This window comes from Stegodyphus dumicola, chromosome 1 (assembly GCF_044657685.1).
Source record: "Stegodyphus dumicola isolate Sdum_Otavi_A_Nest chromosome 1, ASM4465768v1".
Taxonomy (NCBI): Eukaryota; Metazoa; Arthropoda; class Arachnida; order Araneae; family Eresidae; genus Stegodyphus; species Stegodyphus dumicola.
In genome coordinates, this window is record NC_140768.1 from 86434176 (window position 1) to 86461009 (window position 26834).

At 32.8% G+C, this 26834-nt stretch overlaps 1 protein-coding gene across 2 annotated transcripts in view; it reads right to left on the reverse strand.

The window, feature by feature from the left end:
* Positions 1 to 26834, reverse strand: part of LOC118183941 (NEDD8-conjugating enzyme UBE2F-like) — a 43553-nt gene that overhangs the window by 12240 nt on the left and 4479 nt on the right. The window contains exons 2-4 of one of the 2 annotated variants that reach the window (XM_035353558.2): positions 16608 to 16689; positions 7229 to 7373; positions 3185 to 3348 (exon numbers count right to left, since the gene is read on the reverse strand). In XM_035353558.2, coding sequence (XP_035209449.1) covers positions 3185 to 3348; positions 7229 to 7334 — 270 coding nt within the window. In that variant the 5' untranslated portion in view covers positions 7335 to 7373; positions 16608 to 16689. The remainder of the gene's footprint in view (positions 1 to 3184; positions 3349 to 7228; positions 7374 to 16607; positions 16690 to 26834) is intronic. The other variant, XM_035353559.2, reaches the window with a different exon arrangement.

A 26834-nucleotide genomic window follows, 5' to 3' on the forward strand; every position in this document is an offset into this window, starting at 1 on the left:
TAGATAGCACAAGCATAAAAATATTTTTGGGGGAGGGATGTAAAGAACATAATCATTAAGGTATTAGCTGCAAAAATTTAGTTTTCAGAAACTACATATTGTAACAAAATATTAAAAAGATAAATCAATACATTAAAAAAGGTACTTAGTTTTTTATCAATTAGTAACGACATAAATACCATCACATAAAAAAAATTTCCTGCCAGAATTACAACATTATGTTAAGATTTAAAAAAAAAGTTAGCCATCTGGTAAAATAAAAAATCTATCTAATGAGTACTGGATTGACATTTAAGTTCTTTAATGGTTTGGGTACATTCAGAGTATTAGCACTCCCACAAAAAATCACACATTTTGTGAATCGTAGTTATCTTTCGAGCTGATTTCTTTCTATAAATAAATAAATAAATAAATAAATAAATAATAATAATAAAAACTCACTTCTCAAGAAGCAATGTATTTTACGAGGAGAACAAAAATCTATGAAAAATATTTAGATTTTTAAAGCCAATGGATATTATTCATTGAAATGGCAATTAAATATGAAGTGGATATATCCATATGTTATCCACACACGTGTGGTTCGACTATTAATTGCCACATTGTATTTGGAGGAACACATCAAAATAAAGCAGTAGTATTGAATGTTGAATCTGGGTTGTGGATAATCAGAAAGTAACTTAATTTGATTTCAATTATGCAACTGCAAATAAATTAAGCAACTAGTAGTCTTAACCAAAATCCTGTCCCCGCCCCCAGGGTGCACGAGCATGTACTCTGGACAAGTGGTCAGATTGTCGCAAATGTTTAATTCCCAAGTGAACTTGGTACTCGTTTTATCGACCCACTCAAGGGATGAAAGGCTGAGTCAACTTTGTTCAGCCCTGGACCTGTGGTGCTGCTCCATGACACGTAAGCACCACAGGGCCTCTTTTGTCAAAATACCTTGATAATCTCTGCAGAACAAGCCCTAATTGTTTTCAAAGATTCCTAAGGAAGACTAATGATTTTGGCACATGCACTGCTGAAGGAATAAACAAATACCATCTTTTGGTAATCATGGAAAATACATGATATCGAGCATTTAAAGAATAAATTTTCCTCGTCACCCACTGTTTTTAAACAGCAAGAATGACAGAAACAGTTATGAATAAATAGTTTTAAAAATCATTTCACATCCCAGCCTTGGCAATATTTGAAACTGGTGGTTATTGACAACTGTCAACAGATGATTACTGACAACTGTCTGACTCATACTTCACTTAAAATTTTAGTAAACGAATCTCCATCTTATTCTTTTCACCAAATTTGAACATCCATCTTTCAGACAATGGCTAATTAAGTGCTGCGTATGCTAAAATGCAGACATAACACATCGTTCAACAAGTCCCAGCACTAACCAACAGATGGCGTTAGTAATATCAACTTGACTTTGTTGTTTAAAAGAACTAACCTTCAAATGACACATGTCTGATTTTCATGGCATTTGGACCAGAAAGAGCGAAGCTACTGTGGTGAAAGTGACACTACTTGTGCATTTGTGGACAAAATGGAGAAAAATGAATTTTGAGTGTTGATCAAACATTGCTATTTAACGGGCAAAAATACCGAGCAAGCTCAGCAATGGCTTGAAAAATGTTACCTAGACTCTGCTCCATCGAAAACAAACATTTGCCATTGGTATGCTGATTTCAAGCGCGGTCGCACTGATACAAATGATGCAGCACGCTTGGGTAGGCCAAATGAAGCAGTCACTCCAGAAAATGGGAAACAAGTGTTGAAAATCATGATGAATGACCATAAAGTGGAAGTTTGTGAGGTTGCTGAAATGGTATCCATAACAAGTGGAAGTGCATGTATGATTTTGCATGAAACGATGAGCATGGAAAAAGTATTTTCCAAATGGGTGCCGCATGTGCTCACAATGAAAGAAAAGTAACAACAAGTCGACGATTCACAGAGCTGTTTGTCGCTGTTTACTCGTAAAAAACAGGATTTCTTGCATTTGTATGTGGCAACGGACGAAACATGGATTCACTATTTCTCTCCAGAATCGAAGCGGCAGTTAGCTCAGTGGCGTGCAGCCAATGAAAGCCGTCCGAAGCATCCAAAAACGCAACAGTCAGCTGGTAAAGTGATGGCGTTAGTGTTTTGGGATGCACAAGGTATAATTTACATCGACTGCCTTGAAAAGAGAAAATCTATCAATTACACCTATTACAGTGAGTTACTGGTGCGTCTAAAGGACAAAATAATAAAAAAAAAAAAAAAAAAAAGACCGTACATGAAGAAGGAAAAAATCATCTTCCATCAACCATACTTTCCAGCGACTATTGGCTGTTTGCTAATCTCAAAAAGATGCTCTGAGGGAAAAGATTTGGCTTGAATGAGGAAGTTAACACTGCCACTGAAGCTTATTTTGCGGACAAGGTCAAATTGTTTTACAAGTATGGCACCAAAAAGTTAGAAAAGCGTTGGAATGATTGCATAGCTCTTGATGGTGATTATGTTGATGAATAAACGTGAATTTTGTGAAATGAATGTTGCTGTCTTAGTTAGTCACTTAGTTAGTGATGTGTTAAAGTAGTCATTTTAAAATTTATGCAGAATTTTTTTAACAGTGGCAAGTCAATTCAAGAATTTTTCAAATATTTTAACATAAAATCGGCTGGGTAGAGCATAGAAACAGGTCTAGAAATTTATAAAGAAATACTTGGCATAACTTATGGCCAGCTACCAAATTTCAGATAGTAATGATTGATGATCATAGCCATAAATTTGAAAATGTTTGAAAATATCACATGCAAAAGGCAAAATTTTCCAATTAATTGAATTTATGGATTAGTTAATTTGTGAAGAAATTTTCATATTTAAGCAATAATAAATGAGGAAGATATAACAGAACCCACTAAAAGATGATAATGTCCATCATTAATCGACTAACAGATGGCAAAATAAATAACATGGTTAGGACCATGTTTCTGAAATAAAATATCACTACTGATAATGAAGAAAGTGAAAAAGAGGTTTGATAGTTTAGTGGGAATTCTTGACATGGCAATTACATGACTTAAACAATGAAACTTTGCAATTAAACAAGAAATTATGTTTATCTCTAAAATTAAAGAGAAAGTATTAGCACACAAAAAAAGCAACTTATAATATACATGATACATAAACATACCACCATATTATACTCTTCAGGAACTTCAATAATAAATTTAAACTTGCCACCACACCAATATCCCTCATCAGGTGTTATAGTTATTTCAAGCCTATGAAGTTCATTAGGGTTTGGAAAATTACTTTTGCATGTTGCCGGCAAATTTGCCTCCAATTCTTGGACCTCTAACATTTGAAGAAAAACAAATTAACTCATCAAATTAATCAGACAGAATTATTAATTAAATTTATTAGGCACATATCAAGAATAAATTAAAAGTCTACAGAGTATTCACACAATTCCGTTTTGTGAAATAAATGTAGCCTGACCTTACAAAAGTAAGTACAAAATATAATTTCAGTAAAATGTGCATGAAATAATTCTAGTAGCTATAACGGAGATAATAATGAAAACAGATAAAATAAATTTTATACTTTATTTCTTATAATTAAAGACTTTTTTTAAACTTTTAAAATCTAGCTCCTGTTCCTCAGGGGTGGCTACGAAACATAAAGCCTAATTAAAGTTACTTTTAATGACACCAGTAAATGTGATTCAGAATCACATTGTGTTATTATTCTTAAATTTATTTTTTCAGTACTCCCACTGTTCCAGTCTTCAGATCTGATCTTTAAAACAGTAGACTGCTAATTTTATGGATGAATTCAAATGTAGCTTTAAGCAGAAAAATAGCTACCCCTAAAAATACACACATTAATATTTGAAGTATCTTATCAAAATTCTCATGTAACTTCCATAGCTCATGCAAGTATTAGAGCTTCTGAAGCAATTCTAATTTCTCAGAATAACTTTTCATAATTGGAAAAAAAAATCAACTGGAGATCTTCCCAATACATACTTTTAATAATTTGTTCTTAGTTTACTTGAAAACGGGAATTTTTTAATTTTCATTTACATCTGTTGCTTTGTTTCAAAAAGCACAACTTGCCACTTTGCATAATAGTTACGGATTTACATAATAATTTATGTGTAATTAGAATTCTGTACATTCATAAATGTTCATATTTTTTTTAAATATTTTCCACAGTTATTCACTAAATTATAAAAATATTTTAAGACATAATCTTGAATACTTATCATATATTTTAAAATATAAATACAAGGTAACCAAAAAAGTTCTTGCATTTTCTGATATGACATTGGAAAAGTGAACTCGAACATAAAAATAGTTGCCAAACCTGGTGATGAAGTGGTCAGGATGAGAGTCCGGACATTGACCAAGAGTATAAAAGCGTGTTGCATTGGTACTTCAAACATAACTCGCACAGCGACTGATTGAAGTGGACGCGTCAAAGGCACTCGTTTTATGTTGTTTCCTATATGATTTTAAGTGGGCCTGTCAGCAGCAAAATCAAGTTGCCAAATTTTCCAGGCCTTTGGAGATGATGCCGTTAACGAACAAACTGCGAGGCAATGGTTTCAGAAGTTCACATCAGAGAAGATGTCTTTTGGTGATGCCCCCATGCAGTAGTTGGCTACAAGCACTGGATGATGAGGCCCTGAGCGCAGCCATAGAGAGTAACGGTAGCCCAATACCCCATCCACCATATTCCCCAGACCTTGCACCAACAGACTACCATCTTTTCCATTCCCTGGACAACCACGTTCGTGGGAAATCCTTCAACAACCAGCCAGACCTTGATAAGGCACTCATGGACTTCTTTGTGTCCAAGACTCCTGAGTTTTACCATGATGGCATCCCACAGCTAGCCACTCATTGGCAAAAGGCACTTGATGCTGACAGTATTTTCTTTAAGGATTAGCGGTGATTATTATTTGTTTTATGACTTTTTCTTTCTCACTGTCTTAAAATGGCAAGAACTTTTTCGGTTACCTTGTATTATATGTTAGAAAGCACAATTAATTGTTACTTTTTTTTTTTACATATTTGACGTATCAGTCTTCTACATTGTTTCCAATTTTACACTTATTACTCCAAAAAATTCTAAATTATCCTGCATTTCAGTTCAATGCCAGAATTTTTCCCCTGTGCAAATTTATTGTCTTTTTTTCTTGCATAATTTTTTACATTATGTGATAACACACTGGTTCAAAAACCTAGGTTTTGCTATTAATTACTCAAACCTCATTTATTTCCATTAATTAAAGTTTACTCAGTTTACACGAGACTGCACACCTAATCCCCCCCATCATTATTACTTTTTATCACTTCAACCACTTTGTTGTTATCATTGTCATGGTTTCCAAATATGAAAAGTAATATGAATAATTTCTTATGAACGATTCCAGATTATCTTATCATTGTCTCACCTAGTACTTTGGATATTTGTGCCCTCCAAGCATCTGTGCATTTTTTAAAGTTATAGACTTATGTCTAGGTTCTTTTAAGCAAATTCATCTATGTTAATTTTTTAACAGAACATCGAATACAGTACAAAGGCTGAAATCCGGACTCATCAGGACTTCGGCGATACCGGATTTTTCCGGATATTAGATCATCATTTTAAATCTAATAAGATGACATGTAGAAATTAAATTGTGATTTATAAAATAATGAAGTATTTATGATCTAAAGGGTTTCAAAATTTACACCCCCCCCAAAAAAAACTTAATATTTATTTGTTTACCTTATATAACATTTTTTTTCAATGTAAATTGTTTAAGTTGCTTCGTTTTTTGTGCTAATACTTCCTCTTTACTTCTGCAGACATACATAATCTCTAGTTCAGTTACATTGTTGAAGTCCTGTAACTGTTGTTTCGAGAATTCCGACTAATTTGCCAATCAAAATTTTGAAATTTTCTGGTTTTCAGTAACTTCTCTGTCACTTTCTTCACTATCGGTAGCAGTATTTTCTGGATCTAGAACCATACTACAGTTTTCGCCATCCATTAACTGATTGATGATTGAAAAGTATTGTCATCACAATGAAAAACTTATTTTATATCATCTTCATTTATTACTGCTTCTCCACATTTCTTTACAAAATCCGTTAATTGGAAAATTTCTCCTTTGTTTTGCAATATCTGAAAACCTTTAAAATTGCGGCTATCATCATCAAATTTAGCTATCCTTCACTATACATATTTAGCTATGCATCATGAGCTTAAGGACTAACAACAAGTTGTTCCATCAAATTTTATCTTGCTTTTATCACGCACTGAGACAATTAAGCCTGAATTGTATTAGTTTAGTTATTTATCACACTTATGTCCATTTCTTGCATATGCTTAAGGCTTATCCGAGTTCTGAATAAATAAATTCCCACATATACTTAAGCCTTACTGAAGGACGGTGCTAGATATCTTACCGCCTTATGCAGTCTTTGTGGGTCCTAAATTCTGCAACTTGGTGTGGCCATACGAGCCCTGGTGCTGGTTCTGGGTTTATGGGAATAACAAATCAGTTATTCTTCATTTAAATAGCCCTAAATGTAATCTTTGGGTGTATGAGTATCATCAACAAAATCTATTTTCAGCATACGGAATGAAATTTTTGGTAAATTTTTCGTCAACATTTTTTAGCGCATTTAACTTAAAGGAAAGTATAATAAATAATGATTCGCCATGTTGGCATCAGATCAACGATGTATCTATGTAGAATATTTCAGTTTGAGATGTGTGCCAAGCACATACGCAGCAACGGAGCCAAATTACTGATTGTACAAATTTATGCTAAAATGATAGTTTCTTCAGTAACAAGGTATTTTATTTAGTGACGTGAAATTAAGAATCGGGATTCTCCAGATGTTTTATTATGCGTAGAGGGGGGGGGAATTAAATGCGCATGTGTAAAGCCTACAAGAAAAATGCTGGTGGTGGTTTTGAAGTCCAGGTTTTACATCATTCCGGATAATGGACGTCCGTATTTCGGACTCTGTACTGTATGAAGTTTTAAATCAGTCAACATATCATACAAGTACTTAACATAAAAATTTAAAGAATTCAGAAATTATTTTAAAATTTTCAGAATTTTAAAAAATTTTTTTAGCAACATAGGCTTTGTTCTAAAACAGTCAATTAATTAAAAATACAATTAAACTGATTAAGATGAGCTGTGCAAATTAAAAAAATATATTACTACCTTTTATAAGAAGCCTGTCCCTAATTGAAACACGAGTGTTAGCTTTTCCTGTAGGCATATATGTTTTTGATGTTTCCTTTTTGGCTTTTTTTGAGAGAGAAATCATTTTTGATAATTAGCATAATAGACCAACAAATTTTGAAACCTAAAATAATAATATAAATGTTAACGATAAAACAACCCCCACATGAACATAAAAACACACAAAGTAAAAGTTATCACAAAGCATAACAATTACAGAAAAGAGTAAGAAAAATTTTGAATCATAAAATCATAAAAATTTTTAACTACTAGTAGTCATGTATTAACACTATCAGATTGAGCCAAGAAAGATTTCACAAATCTGCTCCTTTATTGTAACAATGCCCTTAAACATTTTCTTACAATCTCATAACTCAAGCAGATTAAAAAACTTCCATATTTATTACTTTCTTAACATGTCAAAGGATTAGATAAATTTACAACCTTATGCTTAATTATATTCTATTAGACTGAGTAAGTTCCATAGTTTTATGAGTTTCACATTTGTTACTTTCTTAATGATTCTCTGGACTTAACAAATAAGAATATGCAACATATTCCTTTCCCCCTTTTTCTTTCTTTTACCTTCTTCAGATCAGGGAAATTATCAAGCAGTTAAGAATATTGCAATTTTCATACAATCAAATATCACATCAATTAAGAAAAACATTGTAAAAAGATTGAAATTATTTCATACGAAACAGCTAGGCAAAAGTAATTAGGAATAAATATGTTAATCCAGACCACCATGGAAGTTTCCTTCATGACAACCAGTACTTCTACCTACATGACTGCTAATGCTCCCAGGTTACTTAGGTATTAGGTCAATACCATTCCATTATTGTAACAATGCCCTTAAACATTTTCTTACAATCTTCATTTCAGAAGGTTTCAGAAGGCCAAAGGATTTTAAGTAATCCATTTTTGAAGGCCATTGACGTTGATTACATTTTTTTTTTTTTTTCCCACCAATTCAAACACTAAACACAAAATAAGGCTGAAATCTAAATCCTTATCTTTATATTATGAATTATTAATTTACTGAGGAGGCACATAATTTTTTATAGCTTCTAACAAAAAAAAAAAAAAAAAAAAGTCAGTTTTTTTATGCATTTGTCACCACATAAACTCGGACAAATGTGACTCGAGGTGTTGTTGAGCCGTGCCTCGATGTCAACAGCTGCGCTTCCCCAAAAATGCTTTACCGTTTCAGTGTGACATACACTTTCTGGATCAACAAAGTGAAACTTGTGGTTCATGGTGAAATGTTTGAAGCCAGCACCTACAGTTCATTTGATTACTAAATGCCTTCTAACAATCCATGTAAATAATTGTTCCTTCCATAATATTTTTCTTAATGACAGCTAATAAAGTTTTCACCAAGTGATTAGAAACTGCAACTAAAAAGAGGCTTTAAATAGATATTTATTTCTTGCAAAAAAGAAACTGAACTCATGAGCTGAGTGAAATCAAACTTGTGTACTATTAGGCTTATCACATTTAATTGTGCATCACAGGCGTCAATAATAGCAGTTTAGCTATTTTTTAGCAGAAAAAAAATATTACTCCATTTCCTGAGTAGTACTTTTTTTATTTTACATGACAATATAAAATGATAAATGTATAGTAATTAATGATTACATTAATAAAAAAGCTTAAGATTATAAATTTTTATCTTTAATTATAAATGAAATATTAGGCATTTCTCTAGTGACAATTATAAAATTTATTTACAATTTAGCACAAAAATGGGCTGAACCACATAGAATATAAAGCTGCAGATTAACTGGTTTTAGAAAAAATTTTCAAAGTTCACACAAAAGATATTTATCTTATCAGGTAAAAGAGCTGCAAATATCTTATGTATTTACTGCTTGTCATTCATGATGAAGGAAGAGGGGAACTTGGACTGAACTAAAATCTAAAAATTTCACTGCATATGCTGAAAGTGTCTATATTAGGCTAGAGATTTGGTACTTACATATTAATGCCACCACCTTGGCATGATTTGATGATTTTTTATAAATGAAAAGGTACAAGTTATTTATCAGGTGCAAGCTGGTGGTTTTCACGTTTTCTAAAAGAAGATTTTCAAACTGTTGATATTTATTGCAAATTGGCAGACATTATCAACATATGAAAAGAACAGCAATTTCAAACACAATTTTTAATTCCTAAATTATGATTATATTACATATTTAAAAAAAAAAAAAAAAAAAAAAAAAAAAACAGGATTCCAAGCAAAATTTTTTGGTGAAAATTGACAAAACTAATTTTCCAAAATTTTGGAAAAAAGGAGAAGAGAATTATTTTTCTACGTTACAGCATCAAAATAAGTGGCAGAAATTCCACGAACATATGCCTGTGAATGACTTATTCCTGATTAAGGAAGAAAACATCCTACCTCTTGAATGGAAATCAGGCAGAATTATTTGTGCATATGCCAGACCAGACAGACATTTGAACTCTCAATGAAGAAATAATAATAAAAAATAAATAAATTTAAAAAAAAAAAACCCTATTGTCAAAGCTTAGTCATTTGCCTATCAAATACCATGAATGAATCTTATTTCAAACATTAAATTATAACATTTAGCAGTTTTTTTTATTTTGTAACTTTTCATAACTTGTCATCAATATTCATAACATTTAGCAGTTCGCAACATGCGAATGCCTCACACAGACTGTGTTGAGAGGTCTTTCCAACAAAACCTGTTTAATATCATCATCGGGAAGAGTTTTGAAGAACATTTAGAAAATACTAGGAAGGTACTTCAGAAATTGAAGGAAGCAAATCTAAAATTAAGTTCCGCCAGATGTTAATTGTTCAGATAGGAAGTGACTTACATTAAACATGTCATCTCTGCCCAAGGTTTGGGTATGTTTTTAGAAAATATGTTAGCAATTTAAAGGTTGGAGATGCCTTGAAAATACCCATCAGCTAAGAAGTTTCCAGAGGATTTGCACAAACTACAGGAGATTTGTGAAGGACTTTTCTTCCATCACAAGACCCCTTCACAAACTAATGAAGAGCAAGTAATAGTTTTTTGTCGACAAAATAATGAGAGGACGCATTTGATAAATTGATGGAAGCTTAAACATCTGCGACAAACATGACCTATCCTCAGCTCAGCAAACCAGTTATTCTTGGCACGGACGTAACCAATGAGAGTGTCAGTGCAGTTTTGTCCCAAGACTAAATGGTCAAGAATGTGTCCTAGCATACTAGAACAAGTGTCTACCTAAACCAGAGGGTAATTACTGTGTCACCAAGAAAGAGTTGTTCACAGTAGCTAAAAGCCAAAGAACATTTCCTTCATTATCTCTATGGAAGAAAATTCCTGTTCTGCACAGATAATGTGTCGTTGACCTGGATTCTAAATTTCAAGCATCCTGAAGACCAAATAGCCAGATGGATACAGACTCCAGGAATGTGACCTAACTATCCGTAATAGGAAAGAATGGTCACACGGAAATGCTGATGCCCTGTGAAGAAAAATAAGAGTTGGTTAATCTAGTCACACATCAAGTTACAACATTGGCTGATCGAGAACCATATAGTGACAAACAAGTCAGGAAAGACCAGTTGGAGAATGGTGACATTAAACCCATAATTGATTTAATGTGGAGTCTTCAAATAGGAAACCTACTTGGCAAGACATTTTTATCTGTAGTCCTACAACAAAACCATACTGGATTCTCTGGGATTCACTCCATATTTGAAACGATGTCTTGTACCGGAAGTTCAAATTGGATGCCGGAAAGGCATTCCAATGGCAGCTGATAATTCCAAGTTCCTGGACATCTTTAAAGAATTACACAGCATTCCAAAAGAAGATCACTTTGGAATAATGAAGTTTAGAAAGTATGAGAATGCTTCTATTGGAGTAATGCAAGGGCTGATATGCAGAAGTGTTGTCAATATTATGGTGCCTGTGTGGGTTGAAATGGACCTAAGAAACGTAGCTGAGAAAAGCTGCAACGTTATAACATAGAAGCGCTTTTTAAAGTATTGCCTTTGACATCTTGTGGAGCTTTGCCACAAACTGCTGATAACAACAAATACATCCTCATTGCCATTGATTGCATCACAAAGCGGGCTGAAGTGCATCTTATCCCTGATCAAGAGACTGTCATGGCAGCAGAGGTACAGCACTGGATTTCCATGTTAGGAATGCTTCTTCAGTTATGTCCTATAAAGAAAGGAATTTCCTCTCAACTGTAAGACTGTAATTAAGGAACCCTGCAAACTACTGGCCATTGAGAAAACCCAAACATAACCTCTGCATCCCCAGTCAAATGGCATGGTAAAGAGGTTTAATCCAATCATTCTTAATGTGACTGCTTCTGGTTTCCAGAAACAACAGTAGTGACACAAGAAGTTATCTCTGTTCTTACTGGCTTATCACAGTGCTGTCCATGAGGCTGCCAGATATTTCCCATCGCAGATACTCTTTGCTCGTGACTTTCTGCCTTGTGATCTCTCATTCGGTCACCCTCTGAATGCACCTTCATTGGCTGAGAAGCACATCTAAGATCTTCAATCATGGTTTGAAATAATGCACAGTTCTGCACGAAAGTGAGTCAACTTGGCGATGGAGAAGTGAAGACCCAATACGATACAAGAGTTACAGGACACTGATACAATGAAGGTAACAAGATGTGGTTATGGAATCTTATTTGATGGAAAGGATTCTCCTAAACTACAATCAGCTTGGGACGGTCTTTACACAATCCTAAACAGGCTGAAAAACACAGAGTTCAGATCCGTAAGTTGTCAAATTTTAAGTCATTCATTACAACAAGCTAGCATCTTACAAAAGCAGAGTACATAGTTCTCCCATAATGTATATAATGTAAATAGTATACTAAGATCATGGTCCTACTTGTCTCTAAATTTGTAAATTTATGCACTTAATTATTGATTTGTTTTATCTTATTCACTTTTTTTTTTTTTTTTAAGTATTGCATTTCTTTCCTATAGTTGTAAGTACGGCTTCCTGTCCAGGGACACTACCTGGGACATGCAATCCTTGGGAAGGGTGCAATGTTACAAATTTTGTACAGACAGATAATTTTAATGAAATTATATGATAAATAGTTGTATTTTTCTCTATAACGTAATATGAAAAAGTTGAGAAATAATGCTCAGCCGGAACAATTAGATATAGGCACAAGTCTATTTAACACTGAATAAATGGCTAATTTGGGGAGATATCAAAAAGCTGGCAACAGTTTTAGCAATTAATTTTTGGCAGCATTTTGATCCAGTCCCTGTATAATTGTAATCAATTCCTATATTAGCTCTAACCATATCCAGCCCTCATATACCTTTAGAAATATCTTGACGGTCAAGTGAAAACTATGTAAGACTGGAGAGAGCATTAGTTTCTCAGTTGTTAGGTTCAACATGAGTTCAGAGTACTGAGATCGTGTTAACAATGCTCTTTAGCTGTGCTTTGCATTGCAGTGTGTCTATCATGTTTAGAAGTGTGAGGTGTAACTACTCATCGTACTTTGTGATATTGTAAAGAGCTGTATAAGTACTTTTATGGAAAGTTTCAGAACTATGAAGTGTTTCTTTAGATAAAATAAAATAAATAACTAAAATAAATAATTTTTCTTTAGATAAAAAAAAATAAACTTACTATCAAACTACGAGTCACTTCTGTGTGCATTTAATCTATTATGAACCTGTACGCAAGCAAAAATACGGAAATAGAAACATTGCTTGACTGAAGGATTGTTATGAGCATGGTGCCTGATGAATGGTTATGTGCATGGCTGCCAGAGTATGGCACATTCTGAAAATCTGGTGACTAAGGTGATTGCGATAGCACCCAAGTACTACTCATTTTTTGCTGCTTTTATAAAGGGACGATGATAAATTTCCAAATACTACTTTCTTTATCATCAAACAGGTTTAATGACAGAAATGCTTGTTTCCTGTAGGATTTTAAAGTTCCTTCTACAAAAGATAAGTGTCAAAATTTTATTCTTAAATCTAACTTAACAAAGATTCTACATGAATGTAAGCTTGCTCACAATTTATAAATTTTTAACCCTTTTGTAATGGCAAAACTATCTGTCAACATGATTTTAGTTTCTTGACAAGTTAGTATCTTCAATTTCTTAAGAGTTTCACCACTACACCAGTATATTTAACTGTTTTTTTTTTTTTTTTTTTTTTTTTTTTTTTACCTTTGATATGTTGTGTTCATATATGATTAAATTTCCTCACAGCTTTCCAAATCAGTCTTGTTCAGCAGCTGCCCATTTTTCTGTCTCATGCACTTCATCTTAAAGATGATAAAACCTAAACCATTTACTATTTTAAAACACATATGTGCACTAGACCTAGATGTAACAACTTACAAACCTGTTCATTTATACTTCTGTTTGTAATATTACTGTTTATTAATCACTTAGTTTTTAACTATAATACTCAATATATATACATATATATATATATACTAGTTTTAGAGTGCACACAAACTTCTTTTCTTTGCATTAAATGGAAAATGTCTAATCTGAATATCTTTACTACAACTGCAGCTAGCCAGTGTGATGAATTTAATGGATGCTGGATATAACCAGTGCTAATCATAAAACGGTTAATAACTTTAAATAATTTCTTTTTTGTTTCTATAAGGTTATTGAATTAGTTAATTTGCCATCAATATTATTACTACAAGCTCATACACTATATTCATCTAGTTGGTAATATCACTTATATACACTCATGTCCATAAATTAAGGATAACGCAAAATCAGGCAAAGGAAGAGTTAGAAGCAAAACAAATTTGACTTATTTGTAAAGCTTATTTATTAAACAAAAGGTAAAGAGCAAAAAAAGATGGTATATGTGTATATGTTTGGTATTATTAAAAAATTAGCTATTTTTTCTCCCTGGAGCAAATTACAAAAAAAAAAAAAAAAAAAAAATTTACAAAAAACCAATATTACATGGGTGGTATGATTGTTAATACATTGTATGTCTCCTGGACGATGCAATACAATCCGCACAACACTTAAGCATGCTGAGTATCAAATTATCGATCTGATCTTGGGGATATTACACCACTCAAAAATCAATGCACTCCGAAGTTTCGGTAGACATGTAGGAGGAGGTTGATGGGCTGCAACTGGTCAGCCAAGCATGTCCCACACGTGCTCTACTGGATTCAAGTCCGGTGAGAATGTTGGCCAGTCCATACGGGTGATATCCTTCGAATGAAGGCATTCGCTTACGATGTTTGCACGGTGAGGACGGGCGTCGTCATTCATAAACACAAATTGTGTGCCCATGCCACCCCGAAACAAACGTACATGTTTTCCAGAATGACATCCCGATAGATTTGGCTTGTCGTGGTTTCAATTTGAACATGCAGGTCAGTTCTGGAACCCAGAATAATTCCACCCCAAACGAGCACTCCTGCACCACCGCAACGGTACCATTCAATGATGTGATCTTGCTAGTAACGGTACCTGGAGCTCTCCATATGAAAGTCCGGCGAGAATCAGACTGCAAGCTAAACCTGGACTCGTCGGAAAACATCACACAAGCCCACTGTTGCGGTGTCCACAATGCATGCTCTCTACGCCAAGCTAACCGCAGGCGAGAGTGAGTTGCAGTAAGTGGAACGCATCTGACAGGTTTACGAGCATATAGACCAATCTGCCCTAAGCGTCTGTACACGGTCTGCCTTGAAATTGTCGTACCAGTGGCTGAAGAGAGCTGACGAGACAGGTCTGAGGCTGTGCTTCGCCTGATTCTTTTGGCAGTAACTGCCAGATACCAGTCCTCATTCGGCGTTGTAACTCTGGGGCGACCTGTGCTGTAACGTCTACTCACATTACCATCATCTTGGAATCGTTGCCAAAGGCTGGAGATAACACTCTGGGCAATTCCAAGTTTGTCTGATACTTCCAGTTGGGTACGCCCACATTCCAGACGGCCGATAATTCTACCACGTAAAAATCATTCAAATGCATCCTTTGTGTCATAACTATTCGGTTATTGCACTGAAATGCTTATAAAGCGCCTGCGAACAATTTTACTTCTTTGCCTGTATTCCTTATATATCACTCTTTTACACTCTCGTCATTACACATACCATCGGTGTCATCTGGTTACTTCCTGAAATTTGCATATGATTTTTGAAGATGTGTGTAGTGATTTTACAGGTGATATATTTATTTTAGAGTTCGATTTCCGCGCGACTCCGAATTATCCTTAATTTATGGACATTAGTGTATATTGCTAACACATAAAAATTTAATTAAAATACTTAACACTATTGTCACACACCAGACCAATTATCTATTTTTACACCTTAATATTTTAACATGCAAGCTCCAAAAAATACTAAAATAAATATATATTACAATACATTAAATGTATGCTTCTGAATTAAAGATAAATGTATAACTAAAAATAGTTAATAATTTATCAAGCAAAGCAGTAATAACAATTTTTGAAAAAACCAATTTTGGTCAAGAAAACATCTTGCGCAATATGCTGCAAAATAAGTAAAAAATAAAAATTGTAGAAAGCTCGCCTAAAAGTTACCAAGAGCTGCTGCTCCAAAAGGTTTAAGACGTTTTCAAAAATTAATACACATGAAAAAATATACTAACAAATTGCTTGCCATGGGTCTGATAAATATTAATTTCTTATAATACGCATACATTCTTAGGCAGAGCTAGAGAGGATGGTCTGCCCTTGAATGGCTAATAGTAAAATAGTTCTTATACTGGATTGAGTATATTAAGGACTCGCAATGAACTCACAACAAATTAATGTTATTGTTATACCTTCCTTAACTCCATCAGAACTTTTGAATGGAAAACACAAATATCAACTAAATTATGAGCAAGATCACGTTAATAAATGAAGAGTCATTATTAAGTAAAAAAGCATTCTAAAATTTGTCTGTTTCTGCTAGTGATGACAAAATGCAAACAAGGAAAGACAACTGCTTTGAATTTTTACAATTTATTTCCAAAACATGGTCTCCAGAATGCAGTTTTAAATATTGTAATACATGTACTATTTCAGATTTTTCTCAATCACTGCTAATTTTCTAATATCTGTGTGCTACTTATTTAAGACATGAAAAGATAATTTCTGGTGCTAAGACTGTATTTAAGAGGATGGGCATCCTCTATCAGGAAGGAATGCAAATATATCTTCATCTGGTTTCACGAGAAAGGCAAATTTTTATTAAATTTATAATAATGTCTAATATGTGCTTTTATTACATTCTTAACCTATTCCAGTCGCTTTAAATGCATTATAGCAAATCGTAAAAGACTTCAAGCATTATTTCAGAAGCATTTGAATGTACATACATACCATATACAAATTTTGAGCAATATCCAGTTCTTGTGAGCTAATTACTAAAAATGGATACTTTCTTCTTATTCTGAATATTTACCTTGAAAAAGATGTTTATGAAAAAAATATTATAATATAAACTTTAAAATCAAACACTCTTTACAGCTTGAATACAAAGCATACCAAACATATAAATATAAAATTTCATAACAATCAACAATAAACGAGGGCAGTTTTCATTTAAAAGATGTAGCGGAATAAGCACAAGTGAACCAAGCACAGTAATCTCATAATGATGAATTGAGCCAGACGTTTTGCGTCTCCTTTCTCGCATAATATATGAACTCAGCCCACCAGCGGCCAAGCGGTAAAGTCGCTGAACACTGGTAGTTCGGTCCGAGGTTCGAATCCCGCGAAACGGGCTGGCTGCATGGGCGTTTTCGTGGTTTTCCCCATGTGTAACGTATATACAAGCCAGTTTCCCTTAGAAAGTCCTCCACGAAAGGCATCGCTCCCCTTAGGCAGATAGCCCTAGTGTGCTTTGCCATAATTAAATACACCACACCACTATATGAACTCATTGCTGATATTTTCATGACAGATATATATAGATTTTACAATTTTACAATTGTCAAATGATGAAAAAACTGCAATTAAATTCCCGTTAGAAATAGCTGTTATCCACTGAAGGGCTTTGTTTAAATTTTATGTAGATGAAATTATGTTTTAATATTAAAATATAATGAAATGACACTGCAGTTAATGATGAAGACAACAGAAAAAGGAACTGCATACCTTAAACTTGTTTGATGTATCATGCATTCCTTTTATTATAACTATTTTATTTACTTACATCAGAAGTTTAGATCTACTGAATGAATTGTAGTTGCATATCATAATATGATTAATATTCACATTATACTTTCAAGCAGCAATGCAAAGACTATCACCCCTTTTAATTTGTAAAAGCAATTTAGAATCACCCTGTATAATTCTTGCCTTCAAATTCTTCTAAACTTTCCACGTTGCAATACCTAAAGTCCTAAAGAAAAACTACTTCTTCCAATCCTGTAACAGCAAAATGCCAGAAATATTTTGAGGTGAAAGGAAACAAAAAAGAGAAATATGTATAAATCATTTTATACAGAAAAATGATGCATTTTCTGAGACACTGCATGGGACTCTGACCATGAAAAAATTAAACAGAAGACATTTTTAATTAATTACATAGTTATTTTGCTTTTGCTAAGAATTATTTCATAAATTTTGCTTTATTACTTTGTTTAATTTTCAGATATAAAAGATTGCATAAGTGTCCAAAATAAAAAATAATATAACTTTATAATATTGAAGTGAAAAATAAAAATTTTCTATTTTAATGTTATTTCTTAAACAAAATTTCAATATTTTATCATTATTTTAATGATTTTCCAGTGTTAAAAAAAATCATTGAAAAATTCCCAATCTTCGAAAAAACATTTTTCTATAGAAAGTGATCTTAAAATCGACAAAATGTTGATACATTGCCAAATCTAGAACTATTTAATAAAAGAATTCACATCGCCAAAAGCGAAAAGTTGTTTAAGAGCGCTTCATTAGAAAAAATGAAATAAATTTGAAATGCTTATGCTTCACTTTTTGCCCAGAATCTCGATTATCCCAACGCTTGTATTAGAAATAGGAACAAATTATAACTCATTCACCCATTTAAAAAGATAACCATATTTATCAGTGAATCGGTAAAAATATTTTTTCAAAATGCTAATTCATGCTCAAAATGGCAGCCGTAAAAATAGGCAAAAATTTCAGATAATTAAAATTAAGGACCTGCTGCCGATTTTGGCCGAAATTAAGGACCAAAATTCAATTCCAGAAAACCCAAGGACCATACAAACCCTGTTTTTATTATTCATTTTTATTATTATAAAATGAAGGACCTGTGAATTTATTGCTTGGCAGATATGCCTGAAGTCATAAAATTTTGTATACATACTGCGTTGACAATGAAGGTGCATATCTTGAAGCAATTTTTCAAAAATTTAATTTAGATTTTTTATTAAATGTTTGAATGATTTTTATAGATATATATACTATTTTTTAAACGAAAAATCCCAGAATTTCACTGCTTGCACCATCAAATAAAAGTGAAAGGAAAAAACTTTTAAATTAAATTTGCTCCAAATCTCTAACATAATTTATCAGTTTTTGGTGTTACTTTGCAGCTATTGCGGAAGTATTAGAAAAATTTGTTTTCGAACTAAGTGAATTTTAGATCGATTCAACATTATATATATATATACAGTCAAAAGTCGTTAATTCGGACAACCATAATCCGGACCTCAAAGCTACAAACTTTCTGCGCATGTGCAGAAAGTTTGTCTTTACGGCTGCAAATATGCGTGTGCGCAAAATACGTTTACGAATGTGCGTTTAATGAATAACAACGGTATAAGCTAAGCTAAAATTATCTAATTCAGTTAATGTCGCAGATTGCGTTGTTCCTTAATCTTCGAATTGGATTCGGCTTATTATTTTTTGCAGACTGTTAGAGCAATTTTATAAAAGTAAGCTTGAACTTTCAATTATGACAAATAGAATTTCTGATATATATTTGCTAATATGTAAAGGATCTACAAAGCGAAAGTATGTTTCGAAATCCATTAAACAAAAAGTGGAATTGCTACAAAAAATGGATAAAGGCATATCGTTTGGTTATCTAAACTTTAACGTTTGCTTATCTAAACTTTGTTTATCTTTAACGCCATGGTGCGCAATGAATTGGAAGTTGATCTGTCAGCACCATCCTTATCTTCAGGGCAGATATTTTTATTTTATTTGGCTTATAATTCCTTACTAAATGCAGTATTTCATCTCGATGTACTCCGTCTTTGATATGATTTAAATCAAATTCCTCATCATTATAATTTGCTTCCAATAGCGAAGAAAGTGACAGACGTTATTGAAAACGAAAAAATTTTGATTGACAAATTAGTCGGTATTCTCGACACAGCAATTATAGGACTTGAACGGTGGAACTTTGTAACTTAACAAGAAATTATGTCTGTTTATAGAATTAAAGAGAACGTATTATCACATAAAAAATGAAGCAACTTAAACAACTTACATTGAAAGAAATGTTTAATAAAGTAAACAAATAAATATTAAGCTTTTTTTTTTTTTTTTTGTAAATTTTGATACCTTTAGATCATAATTGTTCTTTATTTTAAAAACTACGATTTCATATTTTTAATTTTATAATTTCTGCATGCCATCTTACCAGATTTAAACTGATGATCTATACTCCGGAAAAATCGATAATCCGGAATCACCGAAGTCCCGACGAGTCCGGATTAACGACTTTTGACTGTATAATTATATCAGTACTAGATTTAAACATCTTAAAATGTTGGTTTCATATTGTCTAGAAGTTTTCAAGATCTTCTGCTTCATTTTAAAAGACAAATGATCAAAAATATTAATTAAGCAATTTTTTAATAACATTCTGGAATTCATGTTTTCTTCTTCTTGACCTTGGTTGATCATTACGTGGTCACAGAGACACAGTTTTGACAATATAATGTGTTATTACAATGGATCACATTGGTTTTCAGACACTTATATTTCAATGTTCGCTTAAGGTTTCCATACAATTGACCTGAAGTTGTCATAATGCATCCATATTTTACAGACTTAAAACCGGTCAAACATATATGGAGTGAGTTACAGAAAGAATATGGAAACATGACTTTTTTTTAAAGCTTCACTAAAAGCAATTCTATGGAAGAATATACAAAAATTCTATGGAAGAATAGCAAAATATATATAACACAATATTAAATGTCCCATTATTTTTGTGTTTTTATTCTAGATACACTGTTTGTTCATTTTCAGAATTTTTGAATTTTTTTAACCCAAGAATGCTTTTAATAATTTTTTTTTCAAAACAAGTGGGTTTGATGATGGGGGAAAAAAAAAAGGTAATCAACAGTACATGTAAGATAAACTTATTATTTTGCTACTATTTAGTTACTGATATTTTCAAATAAAATTCAAAAACACAAGCATATGAAAACAAGTCACAGTATATGACACTATTTTTTTTTCCTTCTACATTTCCATCATATTCTTTTTGTTTGTTTATTCATTAACTTCCCTTTTTTTTTTTTTTTTTTTAAATCCTTGCTAAAAGGTATTATTTCAATACAAATTAAGCTTACTACAGATCTAAATTAAACTTACTAAACTCTGACATTTTATAAGTAATATTTCTTTTTCAGGCTACATTTGCAATTAATTTCCATTTTATCAATCTGTTTTTAATTCCTATACATTTTATGAATTACAGATCCCAGATGACTTGCTACGCAACTGTTTAGTGCAGGGGTCGGCAACCTGCGGCTCTCTAGTTCCATACGGAAAAGCTAATAATTTATTATCAAAACCCTTAAAAAATAAGAAAAATATTTTTAAATACCTAATTTCTCAATAGCTTCTATTTTCATAATCGTTACTTACGCTTAACATGACCGTAATAAGATAAATTTGAACCATTGTTCCTGTACTGTTAATTTGAACTATTGTTAATGTTCACAGCTCCGCTGTCAGCATGGCAGCTGGTAAAAAAAGAGAAGAACTGAAGAAGAAAACTGAGAACTCAATCAGGATTGGGCAGAATCGTTCGCATTCATATGCAACACTGATGGCCTTCCGAGTTTTCTCATATGCCACCGAAAACACAATAAGAAGTCGAATTTGGAGAGACACTTCAATACAAAATATACCCAGTTTGCTGGTAAATATCCAAACGGGGACGCATGAAAAAAAAGAGTTCCAAGCTAAGCAACTGGGCACAATCTTTCAATAATGTAAATCCGCCAAGCTGGTGCAGTATCATTAGAAATCGCAAAAAGAGTAAAACCTTTCACGTCAGATATGTCAAAGATTGTTTTATACGTGCATCTGAATAACTGTTCCGTAATATTAAAATCAAAGCAGAAATCATGAAAAAATCAAAGATTTGCCATTATCTGCAAAACCAGTACAATATAGAACTGCTAAGATGTTTTCAAATGCAACACACAAGCAAGTGGAAGACATTTAGCTGCCTTATTACTTGCTATAGATGAGTCTTGTGGCATAAAAGACACGACACAAGTTACCCTTTTCGTAGGGTATATGTCCTTCCAAGGTCGAAATGAAGAACTGTAGGATTGCTATCGCTCTCAGGGCAAATTCTCGTGGAGAAGATATAGCAAATGCTTGTGCAAAAATGCCTGGAGGACAATGGAATCGATATAAATAAAATCGTTTCGATAGCAACTGATACAGCCAGAAGTATGACAGGAATACATAGAGGTGTAACATCAATTCTTCAGAAAAAAAGTAACCATGAAAACTCTAACGTTTGCACTGTGTAATTCACCAAGAAGAGCCTTTGTGCCCAAACATTTCCAGCCGAAATAGTTGAGGTCATTAACTTGGTAATTAAGATTATTAACAGCATTTTGCCAAAGCACTCTACCATCACCAGTTCAAAGATTTCCTTGACAGATAACCAGTTTTCTGACCTACTTCTGCACAATAAAGTGTGATGGCATTCCAGAGGTAACATATTGCAACGTTTTACTTTGTGCTTGAGTGAAATAAAAACAGTCCTCAATGAAAAAAGACAAATGGCTGCATAGCTTCTTCTTCGTGGTAGATAGATACCACAATGAAACTAAATGAACTAAGTCTAAAACTGCAAAAAAAGGGCAATCCAGCCTATGCCTTGCTTGAAGAAGTAGTTTGTTTCGAAAACAAATTACTTATTTTTGTAGAAGACAAGGAGAGCGGTAAATTAATTCATTTTAAAAATCTGAAGTATGTCGCAATGAGATCAATGCAACTATTGACACGAATTACTTCAACATAACTTTCAAAAATATGAAGGATGGATTCGCTGACAGATTCGAGCAATTTAAAACAAACAAACGTATGCTTGTGTTCATAGTAAATCCTCTCAACACAAATATAAATGATATCAACAATAAAACATTTGGAATTTATGCTGGATCGCTTCAAATGCAACTGCTATATTTGAAAACCAAAGACTTGTGGAGTGGCAAGTTCACAGAACTCAAGAGCAAGTTGGCAGAGTTGGAGGTCCAGAAATGCATGCACATCGAGCAGCACAAGAGGACAGCTCTAAAAACAATTCCGCGAGTTGAGGATCTCATATTCAGGGCATGGAATAGTCTTCTAGAATGGTACAGTGAGATGAAGTTGGCATATGGAATACTGACGATCTTCAGGTCGACATATTCGTGCGAGCAAGCGTTCTCTTGCATGGATATAATAAAATGTAACGTTTGAAATCAATTAACAATAAAAATAATCTAGAGTTGTGCTTGAAACTTAAAACAACAAGTTATAAGCCAGATTTAATCAATCATTCAAAAGGCATGCAAAGCCAATGCTCCCATTGATGTAACTATCTATATTCTTGTTTAATATATATATACTATTTTATTCTGTATTAATGCCGTCAAAGTTAAAAATCAAATATCTATTAAATCAAATATCTAATTAAAGTCAAAAATCAAATATCTATCAGCTAAACTATAATACTGAAACAAAAGTTTTTAGTGGCTCTTTAAAAACTGAGAAATTTTGTAAATTGTAACGTTTGGCTCTTCCGTTTCAATAGGTTGCCGACCCCTGGTTTAGTATAATAAAACATTAACTTCAGTACAAATATTATAATCTATGTATAATAATTTTATTTATAGGTCAAAAATACAAATTGTGCTTAAACTTTAAAGACGGCAATTAAACTTTACATATAAGATTTCTATTACATGAATACTATATAAATTATATGATTGAAGAGTCGTAAGCTCTCTTCAGAGGTAAGTAAAAGCTCACTTCAGAAGCAGTTACCTGTGACAAGAGAAAGAAAACATTTTTTACATTCCTGTGAGTAAAGTGTGTTTTTAACTTAGAAGCAAAAAGATACTATACAACAATATTCTTGTTTTCAAACTGCTTTAGTACATTTGTAATCACTAAATATTTTCACCTGCCTAATATTACATAAATTATGCATCCTTTTTTGAGACTAACTGCCCATGAAAATTATGGACTTTCATTCTTTTTCTGAAACTGTTATGGAATATTCACACACAAAAGGGTAAAATCCTAGTATACAGTATGGCCTTGGCATGATAGACACCAAAATGACTCGTTTACCGCTCAACATAAATGTTGCATTTACTGTTTTCCATAATGTCACCAAATCCTCTGTGCACCATATACTTAGATTAAAATTATGCATTAAACTGATAAAAATGGATAACTTCTTCTCTTCCCCTCAAGTTGATATTTCTCATATAGTCTGAGTTAATTAATTAATTCTATTTATATATTCATATTTCTTTCTAACAAATTTATAGGTCTTGTTTCTGCAAAGAAACCCTACACTTCCTCATATTTTCAGCAATATCTATATTTACAAGTTGCGAGTGTATTTTACCTCTTCAAATATGACAAAAATATGCACATATCTGAAATAAAGCATGAAGATCAAACTTTCGCAAGAAATGATTTTAAATTTCAACTAGTTTGGTTTATATGATTATAAAAAGCAATCGAGGGATATTTGCCTAAGTGAACAGATGCCTTCGTGGAAGACTTTCTATGGAAAACTAGCACATATATATATGAGGAAAACCATGAAAACGCTCATGCAACCAGGCTGTTCACCGGGATTCAAACCCATGACGGAACCACCAGTGTTCAGCGACTTAACCACTCAGTCACTTGTAGGAATTTCAAAATGAATGTGGATGGTTTCAAATTCAGAACTTACACCCTGGTTATATATAGCATTACACAATGGGCTAAAGTGCAGAATCGCCTACTTATTTGTTTGCCGCTTTTTACAAGAGAAGAAGAATTGGATTTTTGCCAATTTTCTTTGGCTTGTTAAGTGAAAATAGGGAAGCACTTCCTCAAAGGATCCGTTAAATGTAAACATCGCCAAAAATGGCGATAAGCGTTCAAAGCTGGTAACCCGGCGAATTGGCAACCTGGTTCGCTTTTAGAAAGAGAATATTTGCCGTCTGTTTGCCGCTTGCTAGCGGTGCGTCAGTACCGGGTTAGGTGGTGAAAATCGCCAGAGGTGGGGGGGGGAACATAATACGGCTTTTAAAAAGACTTTAAACACGCAGAACCACAGAGCTCCTAAAATATTATGATTAACGTGGATTAAGTTTAAATTTTTATTTTTATTACTGTTATTTTTACCTAAAATAATACGAATTAAATCAGTTTTCTTGCTTAAAAATTTGATATATTTTTAATGCATTTTTAAAAATTACTTTTCAGAGGATGCTAGGTGTTTATATACAATAGATGATTAGAATGAAAAAAAAAAAAATATTGGTTCTCTGAGATGACAAAATACTTTTATGTATTCCCAGGGTCATCAAAGTTAGCAAACCACTGCTTTGAGTAATTAATCAAAGTTTGAATGAATCTTGAAAGATAACAAGATGTATAATGTTTATTCTAGCTTTATTTACAATGCTACTTTAAAGGATTTGAATATTATTGAAGATACTTGGCATTGTCAAATTTATTACGAAAAAGACAGTTGTTTCAAAATAAAATATTTTAAGCTATCAGCAAGTAAATTCAAAAAACAACTTTGAAAAATTGCTTGTGTAAAATGAATGTCTTAAATGTATTATTTAGTAATGAATCCATTAATCTATTAAATGTACAGTAGCACTAATTATTAAACACAATTTTGAGAATATCGACAAGCAAAGCACGTAATGAAAAAGACACTTTTTACTAAAAATATTAGTATTCTGTATGAATGACAGAGAATATATGTAATGAATACCATGGCTAAATACCTATATAAAGAAACAAATAAAAAAAAAGTAGTATTCTCTACCTCGACACTTGCAAAAGTAAACCTGCTATGCAACACATAGTTAATTTCTGATTACATGATATTGCAAGCATTTTCTTCAGATTTTTCCTACAACTGGTTAAGACCCTTGAATACTGGCAGTTTGATCTGGTTTCATATCATAGTTAAAGGGCAGGCTGCATGGTTGATTTTTCTAGTTTACCTCATATGTCATGCAAATACAAGCCAGTTTCCCTTAGAAAGTTGTTCAAAATGGCATCTTTCTTTAGGTCCATAGCCGGTATTCATTGCCATATTCGAATAACCTAAACTTTCCTTCAGATTCTACATTGACATGATGTATCTGTTGTAAGCAGGACAATGATCATTCCGCCTCTATCAGTGTAGCAGGAGTGTATTTAAAAAATGTCAGAATCATGGGATTCATAACAAAATCGACCATGTTTTAATCTTGAAAACTTTATAAATTTTTCAGATTTTCTTACGTCATGGGTTTCACTAACAAGATATTCATACTTTTGTTCAAGTTCATAAGCAGTTGAGCAATACAATTCTGAATACTGAATTCTTTCTAATTCTGAATTCTGAATAGTTTGACCCAAGTTTGAATCTTCAGTATTCAGTATCTTGGGCCATCACACTGTCATGTCCCCTAAAGTTATTACTGCTTGGCATAATAACAATCTCACTTGACCATGTTACCCACTTTGTCAAAATTAACATATCAGCTGCAGTCTCTCCAAAGACTCTCACTATAAAAGAGATTTAAAAAGATCTTAAAATACAAATAGGTTTGTCAACGTCTGGCAACAATTCATGAACTTTTCATGCAAAGCATTTATGACTCATTTCAGATACAACATTTTGAGAAGTGTTTCATCTACCTTTTTCAGTATGGCTGCATCATTCAGAAGAAAATGATGTTGTCATGTTTAATTTCATTAGGCCTAATGCAGAATAAAATACTGGAACTGCTGGTTTTTAATAAGTCTTAAATACTGGAACGGGTTTTCATCTGCAGAGAACCCGTTGGCAACGTTGCATTTTTACTCGCCAAGCTCGCGGTTCATCTACAATGAGCCGAGCTGTAAACGTGATTTTTAGTGCATGTAAATTCAAATTAGCAGACAAAACAATATACAAGCATATGGTAGTAAAAATTCACAGATAATAAGCATGTAGATGTAAAACTAACCGGTTAAACGTGATATACGAAAATAAATTTGTATTAAATAAGTTAGCACAGAAAAGAATATATTATTAAGCATAAGACAATATATAAGCATTTATAACGGAAATAAAAATTCATTTAAAAAATATAA